Source organism: Crinia signifera, chromosome 1 (assembly GCF_055691185.1).
Source record: "Crinia signifera chromosome 1, ASM5569118v1, whole genome shotgun sequence".
Classification (NCBI taxonomy): domain Eukaryota; kingdom Metazoa; phylum Chordata; class Amphibia; order Anura; family Myobatrachidae; genus Crinia; species Crinia signifera.
Window position 1 is genome coordinate 304,701,361 of NC_139217.1, and position 21,897 is coordinate 304,723,257.

Genomic DNA, 21,897 nt, shown 5'->3' on the forward strand with positions numbered 1-21,897 from the left:
CCATCGCATCGTATGCCATCGTATGGCATCCGATGCGATCGCATACGATTTTTGACCAAAAATGCTCAAAAATCATTAAAAATCGCATCGTATGCCACTACATATGGCATACGATGGTAGCCGTGATACTCCACAAGTACCAAATATACTTCTAACTCCATAGGATTTCATGAATTGTATGTAAATAGTACAGAGTTAGCAAAGATTGCATAGCAGTCGAATAGCAAGGGAATCTCACTGTGTGTACACACCATTAGATTGATTATGATCTGATCAGACACAGATTTTGAGTGTATTTTAAAAGTTCTTTTGGTACTTGTTTCCCAGCAGGGCGCCCAGTACGCATTTAGCATATTGGGCTATTCTCCGTAGTAAAATCGCATTGCGCAGCGTGTATAGTGCTGTGTGATGCGATGTCCATATGAAGTGCACAGGAGTACTTTATACAATGAAATATAGCATGCAATCGCAGTGCACCAGATGCGATGCGATATTTCATTGTACAAGCCCCCATGCAATGAGATCTGATGGGTGCTTACTATGAGATGAGATGTGACATGAGTTGTATGACATGTGATGGATGCTTACAATTGTAAGCACCTATGCCATTGTTTAGCGTCAACCCCAGTATCAACACCACCCTGAAGCGTGGCGAGCGCAGCAGAACGCGTCCTCCGACCTTTGCTAACCCCCATTATCCACGTCGGTGTGGAGTTGATTTTATATAGTGTGGCGAGCGCAGCGAGCCACCGAGCACGATGCGTGGCGAGCGGATGCGGAATACATGTAAAGTAATCCGCGTCCCCTCGCGGGGCTCGCCACGCTTCATGCTCGGTGGCCGGCTGCACTCGCCACACTATATAACATCAACTCCACGCTAACGTGGATAGTGGGGGTATGAAAAGGTCAGAGGACGCATTCCGCAGCCCCTCACTGGGCTCGCTGCGCTCACCACGCTTCGGGGTGGCGTGGATAGTGCTTGTGTTTTAGGATCACATTCACACCTGCAAAATCATACAGCTGACACAGTAATGACGACATGTGTTGACTATGAACTGTAAAATTTACTAAAATATATGATAAAGCAGAACAATAAAGATAATAACAACAATTAATCACTAAAAACCGGAAAACATTAATTAATAACAAAGAATCGTAGTAAATACATCATTATTCAACAATCACTTAAGGAGGGTAAGTGCCCCCAGGATTCTCTCAAATAGGTTATCCCCACCCAATGTTTTTCTCCACATGAACTCCTGGAGATAGGAATTGAGCATGTCGCGTGCTGTACCTCTGTGGCGCTTATTGCGCCATTTGCATGCGCCCCACATTTGTTCCACGTTTTGGGTATGCACCCCTGTGGACGGGTCTATAAAGTTAAATCTATGATTCACTTGGGCGTGCTGATACCCAGCAAGTTCCAGCTGCTCAGTGCTGTACACCCTCCAGCAGGCACTGTAAATTGTGGTGCCTGGCTCGACATTCTCCACAGTAGCTGCCATCAATGTGCTTGCATCTCGTCTTGGCACCATGGTGAGGAAGCACTGTCCAGTTTCTCTGCAAATTCCCCCAAAAACCCACTGGTGTGGGAACATACGGCCAACATTACTTTTCCTCCTGACGAACATGCTCTCGTCAACCTCCACGATGTGGCCTGGACCGCCAAGTCGGCGCTGCGGTTGCACCATGAGGTCCATCGTGCACGCCTCATGCAGCCATCGATTGTATAAAACAGCCGTCTTCTTTGAAATGTCCAGCTATTGCTGAAAGAACTCAATAGATGTCAGCTCCAGGGCCCATGAGTATATAAAGCGCACCAGGGTGACAAAGGACAAGCGGCACCCAGGAAACCAGTGGGCCGCTCTCAGGCTCACCTTCAGCCGGCACACTTTCACATGGCAGCGCCACATACATTCTTTGACTGAAAGGCGCATCACGTGGCCATTCGTGTAATTTTGCGGCACCGGAAGGAGACCGTGTCCTTGAAAGAAACAGATAGCCTCCTCCTCCGTCTGAGGCAGCGTGAACACGGTCACAGATGCAGCCATCTCAATAATCGCAATGAAATACTCAAGAAACTCCAAAAATCACCACCAGCTCTGAGGTATGCAGAATATCACCTTAGTGATTTCTGAGAGGATCGGACAGGGAGCGGGAACGGGAAAATCGCATTGCATACTACTATGCGATTTCACTACGTTTACGTACGTAAGAAATCTGGGCGCCGTGCTAGGAAACAAGTACCGTTCCCTTTTTTTTTTATATTCTATTATGCATCAAAGAACAGATTCAAAGCTAGCATTGCCTTCAATATTTGTATTCCAGTAATATGGGTATGGTATATCTTAACAACAGTCTGGATTCCTGGATCCGACATCACCCTGACTAGGTGGGCGAGCGCATTCACGCCCCTTGTACCTCCTATTCTATTCTCCTTCTGTGGGGGTCGTAGACGGAATCCCGACTGTCGGTCACTCATATTGCACCCAGTACTAGTGGTGATATCCTTTATCTAGAACAGTCTCTAACAAGCCAGGCCAATCTGTGCTGTGAAGCTACACTTCCAATGCAGTTTTAGTAATCTCTATTTGCGAAACTGTGGCAGGGCATGCTTAGAATTGTACCTTAACAACAGCTGGACAGACACAAATTGGCCAGTAATGGTCTAAAAATGGCACTGAGAAGCTGATTGATGGCTATGTGCAGCTATTCTACTTTTCCTCACATCTCCCATTATTTCTGACATGGGACAAAACTGTGCCATTATTCTCATGCTATGCTACCTCTGCACATGGTTACAGTGGGACCTGTTTGGCCAATTAACCTTTTGCAGTCCCACTTTTTTTTTTTTTTTTTTGGCATTCAAACAGTCTGGTTTAAAGGTTTCAATTAATTGTATTTTTTTTTTTTTTTTAGAAATGGTCTACATTGAATGTTGAACGATGTTAATATTTAGTGTTCCTTCTAGGAACCAAATGAGGCAGGGCGCTGGAGGGGCGGCCCGGGCCGCCGACGTCACTACAGGGGGCGTGCCCGGGCCGCCGACGTCACTACAGGGGGCGTGCCCGGGCCGCCGACGTCACTACAGGGGGCGTGCCCGGGCCGCCGCATCGCACATGGGGGGCGTGCCCGGGCCGCCGCATCGCTGAAGGGGGCTTGCCTGGCCATGACTACGTCACTGAGCTGCCGGGACGTAGCCATGGCCGGGCAAGCCCCCTTCAGCGATGCGACGGCCCGGGCACTCCGGCGGGACAGACTGCAGGCTGATTTAGCGGGGCGCTGCTAGAGGGGCAGGGCGAATTTTGCCCTTTAAAAATTGGGCAGGGCTAAGCACCCCGCTAAAACAGCCTAGCGGGAACACTAATATTCTTATTTTAAAGTGGCTCACCATTGGATCTGCTACTAGCTCTAGGGCTAACTAGACATTGGACTTGAAAGGATTAAAGTAGAAGTAAATGGGGGAGAAAAAAATTGGTATTGGTATTTCGGTGGCAGTCCTTCTGCCTGATAAGCATATATTATTACATGAGACCGTAGCATGTTATTGAGCTGTAAAGGAAACCACAAAGAAAAACTTCTACCTTTATACATTTTTCACAGCTATTATGTTTTCTCCTAAATTCCTACTATGAGAGACCTATTTGGAGTGAGGTGCAATAGTTTTATGGTAAACACCAACTCTTGGGAGCTAATTCAATCCAGCGCAAAGTACCGATGGAGCGTTATGATCGGTGGCTACCCACATTTCTGGCCATTTTGGGTACATTGTATTAACAGCTTATTAAATCCACGGCGTGAAGTTTCCAGTCGATCAGTAGCTTTGAGATCCTCACTATCTGGACCTCTCTGCACTATCAAAGAAAGCAGCCAATCTATACTGAATGCAGAAGCTGGCACATTAAGTGTTGTGTGTTGCAGCAATCAAGGGGGGCGGTAATCATTTCCTGCTAATCTGTTAATGGGGTTGTGTGGGAGTAATCGATGCAGGCTATATGTCCTCTTCATCTCTAGGTGTTTGTAAAATTGTGAATGCAAGACTCTCTATACAATGTTACACTTTTGTTATTACAGAAGATTTTTAGTTCTATAATTAAAAAATGTGAGTGTGTCCATGTGTCATATGACACACATTTATATGAAAGTGTGTATGTGAGACCATGCTGATGCATCAAAATCCACCCTTTCATACTTATCAAAGACTGACAATGGGAATGTCGGCCTACGTAATAGCCTTCCATTATTAACTAAATTCCTCCTCCACTGCCCTAATTTCCTCCCTAACAAGATCATTAGTGTACAATAATAATACACACATCTTTCCTCCCTGCTGCCTAACAGCCCTCATCATACCATCAGATCCTGGAAGGTGTCTAGCTTTTTACAAATGTAAAACAAGTGCTAGGCCAGTGGTTCCCAAACTTTTTCAGTCCGAGGCACCCTTTGGGTCTCCGTGACTTTTTCAAGGCACCCTGGTCACCTGGACCCACTTAGAAAGCATGGGCTGTGAATTTTTTTTAAATTTTTATCAGGGCCATGCATCAAAAGCCCGATTCAGACCTGCAGCAGGTAAACACCGCCCTGCCCAGCTCAATCCCCATCAGCTGCGTGTCACAATCTAATGATTTCCCCCCCGCCTGCAAGCAGAGAGTAATTCTACCGGGGCATTTTATGTGTATGCAGACCTCTCTGTACCCTGCAGACCTCTCTGTACCCCGCAGACCCCTCTGCCCTCTCTCTCTCTGTACCCCGCAGACCCCTCTGCCCTCTCTCTCTCTGTACCCCACAGACCCCTCTGCCCTCTCTCTCTGTACCCTGCTGACCCCTCTGCGCTCGCGCTCTCTCTCTCTCTCTCTCTCTCTCTCTCTCTCTCTCTCTCTCCCTCTCTCCCTCTCTCCCTCTCTCCCTCTCTCCCTCTCTCCCTCTCTCCCTCTCTCCCTCTCTCCCTCTCTCCCTCTCTCCCTCTCTCCCTCTCTCCCTCTCTCCCTCTCTCCTTCTTCCCTCTTTCTCTTTGTACCCCACATACCTCCCTGTGCCTGAGGCCCCTCACCGTGCTGCGGTGCACAGTTTGGGAACCCCGGGGCTAGGCCATATACCTAAAGTATTGGGCGCTACAAGAAAAATGTGCGAAACTGATGTTCTGCTGATTTCTGCTCTCCAGTGGGTGCATGCAGAAATAATGCATGTCCGAGTTATTCTCACCCTATTGGAGCAACAACTGAATTGCTCTGTCAGACGCAGGGTGTGGAAAAATATATAAAATACTGCCTGATATATTAAAAAAAACTAGTGTCTGGACCAAGACCATTTACTAGACACTAATGAGAAGGAATTTCCCAGATGGCATTGGCATAATAGTCAATATTCCATAATCCTATAAGCATCAGGGGACCTTGCTTGTACTGGTTTAACCAGTGCCCACAGTTTCTACCCACAGACGGCGTAATTAAAATATCAGACAGCCCACGGTTTCTGCCCACAGAAATGAAAAAAGCATAGAAAATACGATACCTATATGTTAGTTGGCCGCCCACTATAGTTAGTACGCTCATACCCCCAGTATCCATGTCGGAATGGAGTTGATTTTATATAGTGTGGCGAGCCCGAAGCGTGGCGAGCGGAGGCGGAAAACTAAGCAAATAGCTTAGTGGGCGTCCAACTAACAAATAAGTACCAAAAATACTACTGAAAACTGATATTCTACAGATTGCCCTTTTTCATATTGCAAGTTAGAAATAGTTTCACCATATTATAACTACATTGTCCTTAAATTCATAAAGCACTAACAAATTTCCCAAATGAGTTAACAATCATAAGAGAATGTGGAAGAATGACATTTGTAGCTGCTGGTGGGAAAGGTGTGTGTGTGTGTGTGTGTGTGTATGTATACACCTACTTTAAGACCGAAACATTATTGGCCTCCAGTAATAAAAGATCCATTGTCTGGTAGTATCAGTGTTGGAATGAGGAAAGACAGCAGTCCGCAGAAACATGAACCAGTGTTGAATATCTTTAAAACCACTGGTGTCGGCCATAATTGTACTTGGCTATTTATGCTAACAAAACATATTTCTTCTGCTTACATGCTGCTCAGATACTATTGTAGTTTCTGGTCTTTCCTTACTATCATAGAAACAGCTATGATGATTGTTCCACAGAGACTGCTGTCATCACGGATTCAGCAGAGGTCACCATAAGATGAGTTGGAAACAGCAATAACCATTGAGCACAGTGGGTTCAGCAGCCAAATTATACTGTATTTTTTTTTTTAGATCTCAAAAACCATGTCCTTGGGGCTTGATTAAGTGTTCAATGCAAATGCTAATTTTTTCTAAAAAAAAAAAAAAAATGTTGCACTGCAGGCAAATGTAACCTGTGCAGAGAGAGTTGGATTTGGGTAAGTTAATTTGGTCATGTGCATGGTAAATGCTCTATGGTTTATTTTTACACTGCAATTTAGATTTTAGTTTGAATACACCACACCCAAATCTAAATCTTGTCTTTTGTGCATTTGCGATCAACCCTGAATCAAGCCCCCTTGGTTTGGTGCCTCATTGCCACAACTTGTGATTTCCTATTGCCCTTGCAATTGTTTAGCTGTTTTTGTGGGAAGATTATTAAGTTACAGGTTAAGCACAAATCATATCTAACATGGAGCCATCTCTAACTCAACACACCAGAGTTGGTTTACAATATATCTGTAGGCTATTTTTGCTGGCACATGCTATCAAATAGGATCCAATCATTTTTGGTCCTGAAAATCAAGCATTTTGAATTTAATAAACCCACATGCCTATGAGCAGTTTAAACACACTTTGTTGGCCACAAATCGTTAGTTCATGGTATTTGGACTGAATGACAGCATTTTGGAATACCTGCATTTGGATCAGATTTTTTTGAGTGCCAGCTCTCTTCCTTCACTCTGTGTGTGTGTGTGCGTGCGTGTGTGTTTGTATTTATCATCTTCCCATACAAAGTTAGATAATGTCCAATATTGGCCTACACCAAAACAAAAAGCCCAATAAGGATAAGGTCAGTTTTGCTAGGTACTGCCTTTTTTAGTCCAGCCACCCAGTGTCAATGAATGTGGCAAGGGTAAGCTGTAAATATACATTCCTATTCATAAAATTATTAGCAACGCACATACGAAATTGAACATAACTTGAACTCCGAATTGGCTAATGATTAATAAAATCTGTGATCATATGGAGAAACCTGCATCAATACTTTGCACCATGTTAGCCATTAACAAGAGTATGCTCTTGCTAGTGATGTTAGTAATCTATGCTTAGGCCCATGCCATCATCTTGTCTATTATTATATATTCTTGTTTTTGTACTTGTACATATTATGAGTCTAAAAGTATGCTCCATGCGCTTTACCACTTTATGGAAGCTCACCTGACCTGGCTTATTCATGACCTCTGCAGTTGTCAACAATAAAAGCATTGGAGTAGAGTCAGACTGCTACACAAGCACAGGTGAATGACTCTCCGCATGTATGTACTAAGGGGAAAATGCGGTAAAACCCCCGTTTTACCGCATTTTCCTATGTATTAAAACCCCCACCGCCTCTTTACCGCACTGATGGGTATCGCCACCTTTTGGTGGCGATACCCTATAGAAGCCTATGGGCTTCTTTTCGCCGCAACCCCGCCGCCTCGCCGACTCCCCCTCCCTTGGGATTACCTTCTTGCAGGTCCGCCTGGACCCCGGAAGGTAAGCCCTTCCTCCCCCTAGTAACGCAGCCGGACGTCCTTCCGGCTGCAGGGGGGAAGGAGGAGGTGCCGGGGACAGCCTGCTTAGCTGTCCCCGGCATGAAGGCAGCAGTAGGTGGCAGGGAGGAGACTGAGACCCCCCCCCCCCCGTATACCACAGTACAGGTATCGCGGGGGGTCTCCGTTACCGCACCGCGATGACAGCCGCATATGTTAGTACATATGCGCTGGCATCGCGGCGGGCCGGCGGCGATGTATATTAATACATCCCGCCCGTTGTGTGATTGCAGAGGGGGAGAAGGAGGAGGTAGCAGTGCATACAGGGCTCAAACTGGTGCTCCAAATCCTTCCTCCTCACAACATATTAAGAAGTGTACGCTCTGGCACAGTCCCTGCATATTTACATAGAGACTGTACACAATTTAGCAAAAGATGTAGGCTTCTGAGATCTTCTTCCGCATTTCAAGACGCAGCATCAGGTCAACTGCATGGACATCTGAGTAGTCATCCGGTAGCTCAGAATGTCTGGCAAAATCACACTTCTATGGCCAATGAAACTGCATCCAAGGATGCATCCGTTATTTATTTATTTACAGTTTCTTATACAGTGCAGCAGATTCCGTTGCACTTTACAATTGCATGCCAGAACACTGCTCTAAAGTTCCTGCACTTTCTTAGTGTTCATTCTAGCACCCACCATCTTTGAAAACCCAGGAAGTTCTTCTTCCCTGCTGTCTGCTGTGGTGTTTCTAGCATGTTTGGTTTGCATATCTGTGCTGATATACAGACCACACTGTGCTAGCTGCACTACAGCAGACAGCGACACCCCGGGCAGGGAAGTGGAACTGCATGGGTCTTCAAAGATGGCAAGTGCACACTGTTTCTATAAACCTTCTATTTGCATCCCCCCAATGCTAGCACCAACTCAGTCCTGTTGTGACTTTTGGAATACAGCGAGCAATGTTTTAGAAACAGGTCTGCACAACCATCCAGAAGATAACGCATGCAACCCACAGCAACTTGCAGACAGGCATACATATGTTGTTCTGATTAGTCCGGAAATAACTTGGCAGCCAGGTGGGAACCCACCCTTTGAAGGCATACAGTGGGCACCATTTACGTGTTTAAGATTCTTCAGTATGTGCACATTTAAAAACTAAAAATCCCTGAACCTTGGTTGTAAGATTAAGTAGATTCAAAGTCGTAAGGGTGTGTTGAACTTCTAATGTCATCCTGTATAATCCGTCCCTTGTGTGTTCTTTATTGAATCATTTTGTTCAATTCAGGTATAAAAAAAGAAAAATCATGTAACCTGAGCTTCAGCGTCAGTTACTCCAGAATGTCCATTGTTTTGGAACATTTAACCTTTTCCTTTTTTCACCTTCACTTAGGCTTAATTTCCTTAGAATATTGTATATTCTACAATCTTTTATTATACTCGTACATTGCTTTTGCATTCTGGTTACCAGTGGCTGGTCAGCCATCTCTTTATGAGCGTAGACAGGCACAAATTAACTTTTGGATGCAATTCTAAAAAATGCGAAAAGCACAGTTGAATTATAGTAACTCGGCAGTTACAAGGTCTGGCTGTTTAATATTATAATGAAGTACATTTTAACCTAGTTTCCTTTCTATGTACTCCCCTTCTTCTGCATCCTTTGTTTATGAAGACATTTAGCAGGAGACTATAATGTAAAGGTGACCATACATCAGAAAGACCGGTCTTACACCGCCTGCTGTGCAAGAGATATTCTGAGCGAGTGCTCTGAATTTATTAGCGGGGCAGTTATTAATTGTGGCCAGAATCGGGGATGCAGGGCCGCACATTTGAATCGCTGTGTAAACACATCGATTCTCTGCCATTTTCTGAGCGAATTATTGAAAATGGGTAAAAATGGCTTAATATCGTCCTGTGCCCATTACAATCATGATTGTGCCCAATTTCCCTTCAACTCCCCGGTAGTCCTTTGTAAGTACATTGTATGTCCAAAAACTACCATCTCATACAATCCGTCATACAATCCATCTGCTGCATGATTGTATGATTGAAGCTTCATTAAAATAGGGGGCTGGCCTACTAGGATCAAAAGGATAGGAGTACCAAAAATCCTGTATTTTTGTATTTATTTTTTTAATTTACAGGTTGCCAGCAACTACCAATCTGCTCACATCTGCTGTGTTATGCCATTATTAAATAGCCCTAATGAAGCAATCCTCTGAAAACTGTTTTCAGAGTAGTGACAGAATTGTGCAAAAGGACGTCCACCGCTCTCTTCAGCCGCCCGCCCGTCTGCCGCTTGGAAACTTCTGCAGCTCCCAGCATCTTCACTGCCACGGGCCACCCAGAAGCTGTACCTCTCTTCTCTGCTAGTCAGGGAGGGAGTGTCACATGACACTGGTTGTATGAGCCTTCTAAAGACAGATTGCATGTGCTTAAAAGCACATGCAATCTGCTCCCAATACCAACTGATCTGACGTGCAGCGCGTCAGATCAGAGAACCAATCCTCGAAACCCCCTGGGGCCGGCATTGTATGATTGTGTGCACACAATCTGCATACATCCATTTTACAATCCATTGAGATTGTATGATTGGGTGCAATGTCTTGGGGGGCCTTAACTGTCCACCAGTTGAAGCTTAACAGACGTTGTGTGATGCAACAGATTGACTCAAAGCACAGAAAACTGAAGTAAATGACCAACTGAATGGTTTCATCAATCAATGTGGATGTGGTGGTTACGTTAAGAGATAAGAGGCAGATGATGGTTTAAGGAACTGTTGGTGTAATAGAGGAAGTGGAGATGGACATTTAGAAATCTGGATAGGTCGTACTTTAAAAAAAAACAATCCTTTTTGTTGCATGACTTGTCTGTCTTGTTTGACACTTTTAATTGAATGTAAGCAATTTAGAACTTTAAATCTTATGTGTTTGAAAAAGTTTTTTTATCTTGCATTATTTGGCTCCTGCTGAGTGTGAACGTAGTTGTTTGTGAAGCACAAACATAAAATGCATTCAGTAAAGAGCACGCCATTCCACTCATGGTAAGCTGGATGCATCATATGTCTAACTTGGCACCATTTTTTATGTAAAGCAAACCTGCAAACAAATGCAATGTTAGAAAGTATTTCTTGTGCTTATAACCTGCCTGTATGTGACAGGTTTATGCCAGGTATACATCAGATTTCATTTACTGTATATACAGGCAGGTTATAAGCACAAGAAATACTTTCTAACATTGCATTTGTTTGCAGGTTTGCTTTACATAAAAAAATAAGCCTTTTTATTCAACAGATAAAATAATCTCTCTTGTGTATGAATACAACTAGTTACTAGACCCTGAATGTTTTTTGTTTTATTTCTAGCTGAATTCCTCCTGTGCAGTTAAAACTCTGATTTTCTGTGAATTGAAACTAAATCCAACATGTGTTTTTAGATACAGCTATATTTTGTCTTAAAGACCATCTCCTATAGCTGACTTTCTGATGCTTTTTAATTGCATGGTTTTCTATTAAAGCCATGTAATTAAAGGACATCAGAAGGTCAGCGATGGGTCAGATGGTTACTATAGTAAGCAAATCAGTTTGTTAAAAATCCACTTCTAGAAATATATATATAAAAAAATTGTTTTTATCATAAATATTTTAATTGTTTTTCTCACCAATACACAAAGCTGTGTGAGACTTTAAGCCGTTTCCAAGAGCAGAAATTGATCTATGATTTGCCAGGAAGAAATGCTTTATCACTCTTTATTTAATTACAATGACTGCTTCACCTAAAGATAAATTCACAAAGAGTCACTTAAGCAGGGATTCTTGGCAGTAACCTGCATTCCTGTTATGTGTCACCTAGTTGCAGTTAATGGCTAGCCTTTCCCTCTCAGGTTAGAGAAATTCTACAACACTTCCGACCTGGTAATACTGACACCTATTTCATGTTTACCTCTGATGCTGGGTACACACTGGGCGATTCCCAACACAGCTGATAGACTATATTGGCAGTGTTGATGAGGTAACGATATAGTGCATACACACTTACCGATATTGGTGACGTAACCTGCCCCAAGCTTCATACATGCAGTCCTTGACAAGATGGTCAAAATTGAGCTGCATGTACAGGTGGTAGCGGGAGGATGTCGTTAAATATGTGCGGGAGTGCACATCATTAACAACATTGAGTGTACACACTGCACGATTTGCGCTTTATATCGTTAAAGATATAGTCTGTATATTTAACAATATATCACCTAGTGTGTGCCCAACATTGCATTCAAATATTTGAATCGTTATATAATATGAGTAGCCACTATGAAATAAATGAAAGTTTTGAAACCAGTGATCCATTTCATTCTACACCACCATTTTGTACATTTCACCACTGTGGGCAGCCAGAAGTCGCTTGGTTTAAGGTGCTACACATCAACCTAGTGACACCATTAATGAAGGACGGAACCGTGATTGTTTTGCCCTTCATTAAGATCGCTCCACTGTGTATGGGTGATTTGGATTGACTGGGATGTCAGAAGGACTCCCCATCGCTACAGTGTGTACCCAGCTTTAGTGTTCCCTGTCCTACCCCAGGTACCTGAAATAGCAGAATGAATGAACATCGTCACCCAGCTGTGTTAATGGTCTTACTCCTGTATTACCTGACTAGTGAGAATGAGGAGCGAAGATCAGAACTTCAAGATTGTGTTACCTGAAATAATGGCTTATTTGAAAAGGTCCATTGCCCTCCAGAATTGACTTGATTGAATTTTTATAGTTATTTCACTCATCTATTGGAATCCTCCCCATATTAAAAGGTTAATTAATATAGATATCTTATTCTTTTTGTAAGAAAATTACTTTTCAAAGTACATAAATACACAAACTACTGTTTAAAAGTGGATTTGTTTCTCAGCTCATGAGACTTTATTTAAAAAGAAATGTGAGAAGATGTGCATACAGATTTCTAGCCATAATGGTCTACACCACGGGTTCTCCTACCAGGACCCCATGCAAGTTAGCACAGAATGGATGCTCCATGTGTGGTGAGTAGACCGCACATGCGCACTAGAATTTCCCTAGAGTCCCTGCCCTGTATGTTTTTAAATATATTCATATGAATGTTAAAGTTTGTATCTGCGGTAAAGGATTTGCTGATGGCAGGTTGAGGCAGTAGGTGACAGGTGGAGGTAGTGAAAGAAATAGGTTGATGAGGAGGCAGAGGGTGACAAGAAGAGGCATTGGGAGACTGGGAAGGCAGTAAATGACAGGGAGAGGTAGAGGCAGCTTACAGAACCACTTTCAGTGTGCTTCACCTATAACGGTCTTTCTACCTGGTACTGATGTGGTGGGACAGGAGAGCAAGAGCCCTGCAGCGGGTCTGGAGCTGCCTGATGACTTCTCAGATCTCTCAACCAGTGATGCGAGGAATCTGAACATACAGTTCAACTGATCTTTCTGGCTCCTTGGATCACTGGCTGAGAGATTCGAGCATTCATCAGCCTGCCAATCAGCAACATGGAGTTGTAACCCACAGTTTGATAACCGCTGCTCTGCACAATATAGATTAAAAAAATGTAATGAAAAATTGTCCTCAACAGTGTAATAGGCCTCATTTGCTTACGGTGTGCTATCAATAATAAAATAACTAACAAATCAAAAGAAAGGGTAATGATACAGTTGTGAGTGCATTTTTCATTGCATGTTATCTGAAGAATGATTGTTGAGATTTACTATTCTGGGGGGAATTTACTAAAGTAAATTTGTAAAAAAATAGGTGTATTTGTATCCAGAAATACACCTTTTTTTTACATTTACTATGCCGAAAATACGGCTATTCGTATTGATAGCACATCAATACGACTACGAATTGATGTATTTTCGGGATAGTAAATGTCAAAATAAAGTGTATTTCTGGATACAAATACACCTATTTTTTTACAAATTTCCTTTAGTAAATTTCCCCCTCTGTATGATCATATTTGTATTAGAGAATGTTTTACTGTTATTTTTGTGACTTTTGAAACAAGAGGCTTGGCAGCTGTATTGATGTATGCCCTCAGAATAGCAGCAGCAGGTTGTTGCTTTTATATCCATGCGCCAGGTCACAACTATAAGGTGTGTTTGTTTAGAGACGTTGTGGGTGATTTACTCGCTATAGCACGTAGCCCTGTTCCGATGTTTTGGGGACTGTGCATGGTCTATTATGCTCATGTACAGCTGTCCTTTGCGAATGGCTTCGGTGACTTGCATAGTCACCGAGCCATACAAAACCATCAAGGCAGGCTGGGAGCAGGTTCACAGCTTCCTGAGCCTACCTGAATAAGGCTAGAGGTAATCTGAGGTTTTGTATATGATTATTAAGGGTTAAACAACAGAATAACAGCCATGCTAACACACTTATCTTATTTCTATCTTCTAGAAGATAAACTCTAAGCAGCATGATGGAGTATGCCAACACTGCAAGGGCGTGCTGGAGTGGCGTGTGAAATACAGCAAGTACAAGCCGCTATCTCAGCCTAAGAAATGGTAAGTTGCATAGCTGTTGTGACTCGCTGCTACAGCTGGGTAATTTACACACCGTGTCATCAAGCTTCCTGTTAATGCCTCTGGGGAGAACATGAATGAGTAGGAAAACAATAAAGCTTTTATCTGAAATCTGAGACTTCTCCCATAAAGAGCATGGCTGGGGCATTTACAGTGCTGAATAAAATCTTTCTTAAAAGACATCCATCATTAAAACTGTCTGTGATGGTACTTTAAACATAAACTAAGATGGAAACTGCACCTGAAGGATATATGAGGCTTACCTTCTTGCACCAGTTCCATTCATGTATTTGGTAATTACAGCGTGCTTACGTTTATTACAAGGTTTTTAGAAGCTTTGGTAATAGAAGTGTTTACATGCGTCTGAAGTTTTCAATAAACCATTATAATAGCTGATTCTATTCCCGCATGTAAGTTGTTATATAATATATATATATATATATATATTATATATCTCATCATTGCCTTTCCTGGAAGATGGTCCTAACTGTGCGTTCTTACTCCAGGGACTTTTACAAATTGTATGTTGCAATGTCGCACGTTTACCGATTTGCGGTAAAAATCACACCTTTTGCCTTTACCACAAAATCTTCAAAACGTCAAAAATTGCAACTACATGTTTTCTCGTTGAAAAATAGACCTGGTTCTGGCAGATTAGATTGACGGAATCTGTCAAAATAAAGTGTATAAAATAAAACGGCACGGGGTCCCCGTCCTGAGCATAACCAGCCCCAGACTCTTTTGAGACGGTCCTGGTTTCCCAAATACAGGGGGAACAATTGTTGGGGTTCCCTCATATTTAAGATAACAGCACCATCTGGGAAAGTGGGGACCCCACGACTATAGGATGGGGGAGGTGCAGTGATCTTTCAGGGTGCGTAGGGAATTGCAGTCAGCGACGCTGAGGGGGAGAGGGCAATGATATGCTGGACTGAGCTCATTGTAAATGGTCTTTCTATACAGTAGCGTCTCTTCCGATGAAATAAGGTTTCGGGACCAACTTCCGATCTGCCGATTTGTGTCTTTCTACAGTACATTGTGGCGCACTGTTAGCTGCGGCACACTATGAGGTCAACTAGCATTGTAGCTTCCAATGTGGGCTGAGAGTAGAAATACATAGCTTGGTCTGGAGGCAGGAACACAGCTATAGCTACAGTAGAACGCACTCTGCGAAACGGAACAGGCATTTTTCTTGCAAAAGAATAGAACAGTATGTGCAAAAGTAAAGAATAAATAGAAATCGACATAAACATAATTTAATGAACACTCCCCAAAAAATGTATTGCTCGTGGTGGGATCCAAACCCTATGCACAGCAAACAGCACGCTGTGGCCGTAACCGTTAGACTATGAGGGCTACTGTACCACATGCCTGTCATCTCATTCACACTTGATGCAGATACCCAGAAGCCTTATGTAAGTGTGTGGCCGGTATGAATGCCGATGACACTTGGGGCTACGCTTCGCGGTTTGTTTCAATTCAAGCAATTTTCTTGTGTTACAAACTGTAATGTAAATCAGTGCTTGAAGTGGAAATTTTAAAGTGGGGGTATGGAAAAATAAAGGATGTAGTTTGGTGCGTGCCAGAAAAGGGAGTGTGGCCACTCAAAAGGGGCATGTCTTTAAGTGTAGTGTACCATGCCCCATACCCCTTATACTATCTAGTACTAGTACCCCTTACACATGCCATGCAGTATGAGCCAAAAGTCAAGGACAAAGGGACAGGGTGAGTGACAGCCATGATAGTGACAGCGGGAACGCAGGGACATAGAGAGAGTGACAGTGGGGGCGCAGGGAAAGAGAGAGAGGGACAGCGAGGACACAGGGAAAGAGTGTGACAGCAGGGACATAGAGAGTAATGACAGGGTCATAAAAACAGGGAGAGACAGTGGGGACAGGAAGAGTGACAGCGAGGACAATGGGGCAGGAAGAGTGATAGCGATGACAGACAGGGACAGCGAAGACACAGGGACAGAGTGTGGACGGGGAGAGGGACATAGTGACGACACGTAGAGAATGACGACAGTGAGAGAGCTTGACGGCAGGAATAGAGAATGACAGCGGGGACCGAGAGAGTGACAGCAGGGACATGGGGACAGGGAGTGACTGCAGGGAGATGACAGCATGAACTTAGTGACAGGGAGGGTGACACCAGGGACAGAAATAGTGACAGCAGGGATATACAGGTGGGAGAGAAAAGGGAAGAGTGCCTATTTACAGTCAAATACTGGCTGCAAATATGTTGTTCTTCAAATAGTCATTTTCTGTACAACTATCTTGAATGCATATAGGGTAAATTTAGAGATTTGTAAAGGTTGATCTTCCACAGCTTAGAGCAGCAATATCCCTGAAGGGTAGGCTACTATTAGTCAGGTATGTGATCTTTGAAATACACATAGACTTCTGCCAAATGGGTGTGGGCTCGTCTTCAATTCAACTATGTTTTCATCTTGTGATGTCACAGTGAGTCATTATGCTAACATTGTCTAAGAATGTCACCAGTTCTTTTCTCTGGGGTAAGTCTTCTGTAACCGTGTTAGATGTAATCTCTGAGTTAAAAATCAACTTTGTTTTTTTTTCTTGTCAATCTGGCTGAGCCACATTTTTGAGTTTGGTCTGTACTTTCACCAGAGCAGTTCAGCAATAGTGCCAACTAGTAAAATACCTTGTGGAACTTGTCAGTTAACCACACATATGAAGCTCTTCAGATGTTTAACATTGCAATGTATAAATAAAATGTATTAATAATGGAAAGTTAAAATCACTTAATATTTATACATCGTGGAGCTTACAAACTGTATTCCTTACCACATGTACATACACACACACATTCACTCTTGTTTTACTTTTGTTGGAAGCCAATTATCCTACCAGTATATTTTCGGATCTTGGGAAGAAACTGGAGTACCTGGTGGAAACCACGCAAGCACAGGAAAAATACACAAACTCCGCACAGTTAAACCAAGGACCTCAGTGCTTTGAGGCAGTAATGCTAACCATTACCAGTCTGTGCTGAAATCCCATATGAGTTGCCAAATGCTAACTTCAGCATGTATCCACTATGCATTCAGTAAAGCGGCAGGCTAATTATTGTAAAGTTGTGCAAATTTAAATTTTGTCCATTTGATATAATTATCTGGAGTGTAAATATATTAGAGGTGAAATGTAATACCCTGTGAGTTATAAGCTGTGTGCGACTGCCTGTATATTTAAAGTTGCAATCATTTACACGCCAAAACTAGGTTTGTTATGCCATATAAATGATTGTGCGAGTCTGCCCAGATTTGGATATTATTTATATGGCACAACCAACCTAGTTTTGGCATGTAAATGATTGCAACTTTAAATATACAGGCAGTCCCACACAGCCTATAACTCGCAGGCCTCGCACTGGAGCACTTTCTTTAACCTGTACTAAAACCTATATTCACTTTCCATCTTGGCATATTGGTAACACAATTTTTTTAATTTTTAAAGAGCTCTTTAAAAAGACTTGGGTTTATGACCCTTGATTACTTTCACACTGGTGCGTCTTTTACTTTCTTTGCTAAAATTGTCACTGCGCCGGGACCCCTTTGTCATTAATCTTCATGCTACTATCTGATCAGCAGCCCCCAGCCTGGGGAGGAGGCAGAGAGAGGGAGGGGGGGTCAGAGGAACATATGGAGAGGAGGGGGGCTCAGAGCAACACATGGGGATCAGAGGCATGCGTGTGGGAAGAAAGAGGCACACACAGGGGGTAGGAGGCAGATACACTTATAGGTAGGGGGGGTCAGAGGCATAATTTGGGGAGGCAGTGGTCAGGGGCATTCATAGGGACGGGAGGCAGGTATATATGGAGAGGACAGATTATAGGTGCTCATGGGGAAGTAGGTGGCAGAAGCACTCCTGGGGAGGGAAGTCAGAGGCACACTTGGTGAAGCAGGGCAGATGGGACATGATAGGTGTATGAAGGCACTCATGGGGAGATGGGTCAGGCACACTTGGTGCATAGGTACATAAGCGGAGGGCAGATGATAGGTGCACGTGGGGAGGTAAGTAGCCAAGGCACTCTTGGGGAGGAGAGCTCAGAGGCACCCTGGGAGTGGCAGGGTGCAGAGGTACATATGGGCAGGGGAGGTAAGTAGCCAATTGGGGAGGAGAGCTCAGAGGCACCCTGGGAGTGGCAGGGTGCAGAGGTACATATGGGGAGGGGAGGTAAGTAGCCAAGGCACTCTTGGGGTGGAGAGCTCAGAGGCACCCTGGGAGTGGCAGGGTGCAGAGGTACATATGGGAGGGGAGATGATAGGTGTACATGGGGAGGTAGAGAACAGAGGCATGGGAAAGACTTGACTATTTTACTGATGACTCATGGAAGCAGGTCAATGATGATAATTATGGAGAGATGGATGAGATGGGTGCAGGAACATAAGTGATGGATGAGCTGTGATGATTTCCTGCAGCATTCTATGAGTGCACAACTATTGTAGTACCACTCAAGGGCATTGTGTGCAATGTAGCATACTACCATTCTTCTCTTACTGGAATTGTCACTCTTACTAAAACCATCTCAACTCGGCTCCCTTTTCTCACACTGGTTAAAAAACAGAAACTTTGGGCCTGATTTAGAGATGAGCATATTTGAACAGCAACTACATGCCTGGAATATGCTAATGCCTGCAGTAGGAATCTGATGGGGGGAAAAACACTTTGCCGATGTTGCAGGTGCAAGTGCTAAGAAGCATCAGATCATTTTCAAGACCATTGGCTACATGATTAACCTTGAGGTTATTCATATTGGGTTCCTGCAGCTAAGGCCAGGAAGTCTAGGTTACAAAACAAAGACCCTGGCATTGCCACTCCTAGAAAACAAGGACAACATACCACCATTTTCAAGATTGCTGCCCCCACTACAGCCACAAAAAGATGCATCCTATTGGTCAGATAGCATGCACTATATCTAGTTCGCAACCAATGCATGCTATTTCCCAGGACTTTTTTGTTGGACTGCACATGTGCAGGATATCTGTTCGCAACCAATGCATGCTATTTCCCAGGACTTTTTTGTTGGACTGCACATGTGCAGGATATCCGTGATGTACGTAAACCATAGATTTCTAGGGTGATCTTAAAAGGAGAAAGATAAACCATGGTGGGCTTTCTATGAGCCTCGGTCTCTCCAATCCAGGTTTCTACAGAACCCTTTCTTTAAGAGCAGGTGCTGCCTTTCAAGCATTGCTACCTTCCCCTGCATGTATGTTATCTATGATCACAAGTTATAGATCTACTCCAGCTCAGAACATAAGAAGCCAGTACACCTACAAATGTGCATATGACAAATAGACTTTATGCTACCTCCACTTTTCAGAAGACCATCGGCTATTCTGCAAGATATGACCATCCATGTTACGCAAACATTTTACAAACTTGTATTTGACATATGAAGAACTTTATTAAGTTATTTATGGGGTGATTCTGGTTTACTCGCTATTTAGCGACTTACGTAGTCACCAAGCCGTTCACAAGCATCGGGAGGGTGGGGATGGGAAACGCATATCATTTTATGGGCATCCCCGTGGGCACGCAGGTGGGATGATAGCCACCCGATCCGTCTCACAAACTTTTATTTGCGAAGCCAGGAGAAATCATTTGATGGTCGACCATGATGTCTACTGCAGCGGATGCATGCGACAGGGTGTGTCTTTGTTTTAACATCCCCTTTGCATGTTAATGAGGGAAATCGGCGACAGGCGGCGTCTCAGGCACTCGTTCAGCTGCAATCTTGACCACTTACCTAGCCAACCTGAATCTGCCCATTAATGTTTGGCTGCTTAGTCAACTTCTGCAAATGACAGTGCATTCCTGTCTTAGATCCTAAAGAAATGAATGGTACTTTGGTCTGTGGGGAGAATTATAAATTAAGCCTCAATGATCATGTCTTGCCTTAATCTGTTCTCTCCTTCATAGGAGTCTAACTAAAACAGTATGTGATAACTACATACTGTAATTAAACTACCATCTGGATCTAAGAGATTGTCTGTCTGTTTATCAAAGCAATGTCTTTTCAAAGCTTTAATATTGAGGAATTATTTTTAAATCTCATATTTTTACAGCTGCCTCATGTACAAATTTAGCATCCTCACTTCTATGAAAATTGGGAGAATAAGAATGTTTTTTTGTCTATCTAGTAAAGCTTTATATGGATGCTACTGGATCAAGGTTACGACTATCCATTGGTATGAGGCACCTCTCCGATAATGAGAAATAATTGTGTAGTCCAGTGGTTCCCAAACTGTGCCGTGGCACCCTGGGATGCCTCGAGACACTTGCTAGGGTGTAAAAGTATTCACATATGTTCCACACAATGAGGCTTATTTACTAAGATGAGAGTTCTTTTAAAGATGGGATGTTGTACATAGCAACCAATCAGAATCTACTTATTTACCACCTTCTAGAAAGGTAGAAATTGGTAGAAATATGATTGGTTGTCCACAGCAACATGCCATCTTTAATAAAACTCCCATCTTAGTATATTAACCAATGGTGGTAGTTTTTGCGCTGCGCATGAGTTGGAGCCAAGCAGTATGCAACCAGAGTGATGCTGAGTTATACACATATTGGATGCATCTGCATTTGTATTGACTAAGTTCAGAGAATGTCTCTGTGGAATTGCTGCCCATGCACAGTTCTGTATATGTGATGTAGGGCTGGTGCATGTATGCACTGGTAATAGTGACTGCTGTTAAACCAATTGTACTGAAAACTGTATGCGCATTGTGGAGAAATTTGTGGCCAACTCAGTTTCACCTCTGCATTGACCCCAATGTGCGTGTTGTTATTTACACATTGTTTTGTGTTTGTTTAGTGTGAAATGTCTCCAGAAGACCGTGAAGGATTCTTATCATATCATATGTAGACCGTGCGCCATTCAGCTTGAAGTCTGTGCCAAGTGTGGAAATAAGGAAGACATTGTTGTGCCGTAAGTGATTGATAGAAGTTGCACTATAGTCTCTGCTAATTGTTCCTGTTGACCGCATCCCTCTGTTCCCTTATAGATGCCCTGCTACATTCTAATCTGCACCACAACAAGTAAACTGACCTCTGTCTAATATTCTAGGAGTATGGATGGCCTTTAGGTGTAATGTCTCCTGTGTCCATCCCCTTCTGACTATATTCTCAAAGAATCAAAGCATGCTAGAACTTGTAGTTCTAACACAGCTGCAGGAAGTACAACTTGTCAAAAGTCTGTAATCCAGCATTGAGAATAAGATGAAAAATACAAATGTCCCTCATCAAGATGTACTTTTGGGCAAGAGCGGTGGTGCATGGAGTCCTGCCCTTCTTGGTGATGGTAATCGTATGCTGTCAAATGATTACGGCACTCATAGTCTTATCCATCACTAAATAGAAGACTTATTTGGTGAAGCTGAATGGTGACTGCACAAAGTACATGTGCTTTCCGTATTCAGCTATTTCTGAACTGAAAGATGTAATCTGCTCTGATTGCATGTTTATATTTCTTACAGAGCAGTGTGTATATGTCACAGATAATTTCAGAAAACATTAAGGTCTGCTTTCCCCAGGTATGCATTGTAAATTGGCAAGTAAAGATTATTGGGGCCCACCATTCACCATTCGATAACTATGAACGGTATGATGCTCTATGGCCGTT

At 43.2% G+C, this 21,897-nt stretch overlaps 1 protein-coding gene across 1 annotated transcript in view; it reads left to right on the plus strand.

Annotated features, from left to right (window-relative positions):
• The window catches only part of C1H9orf85 (chromosome 1 C9orf85 homolog), a 38,105-nt gene that overhangs the window by 13,842 nt on the left and 2,366 nt on the right, over positions 1-21,897 (plus strand). The window contains exons 2-3 of the mRNA XM_083186093.1: positions 14,123-14,229; positions 21,091-21,204. Of these exons, the coding sequence (XP_083042219.1) occupies positions 14,123-14,229; positions 21,091-21,204 (221 nt within the window). The remainder of the gene's footprint in view (positions 1-14,122; positions 14,230-21,090; positions 21,205-21,897) is intronic.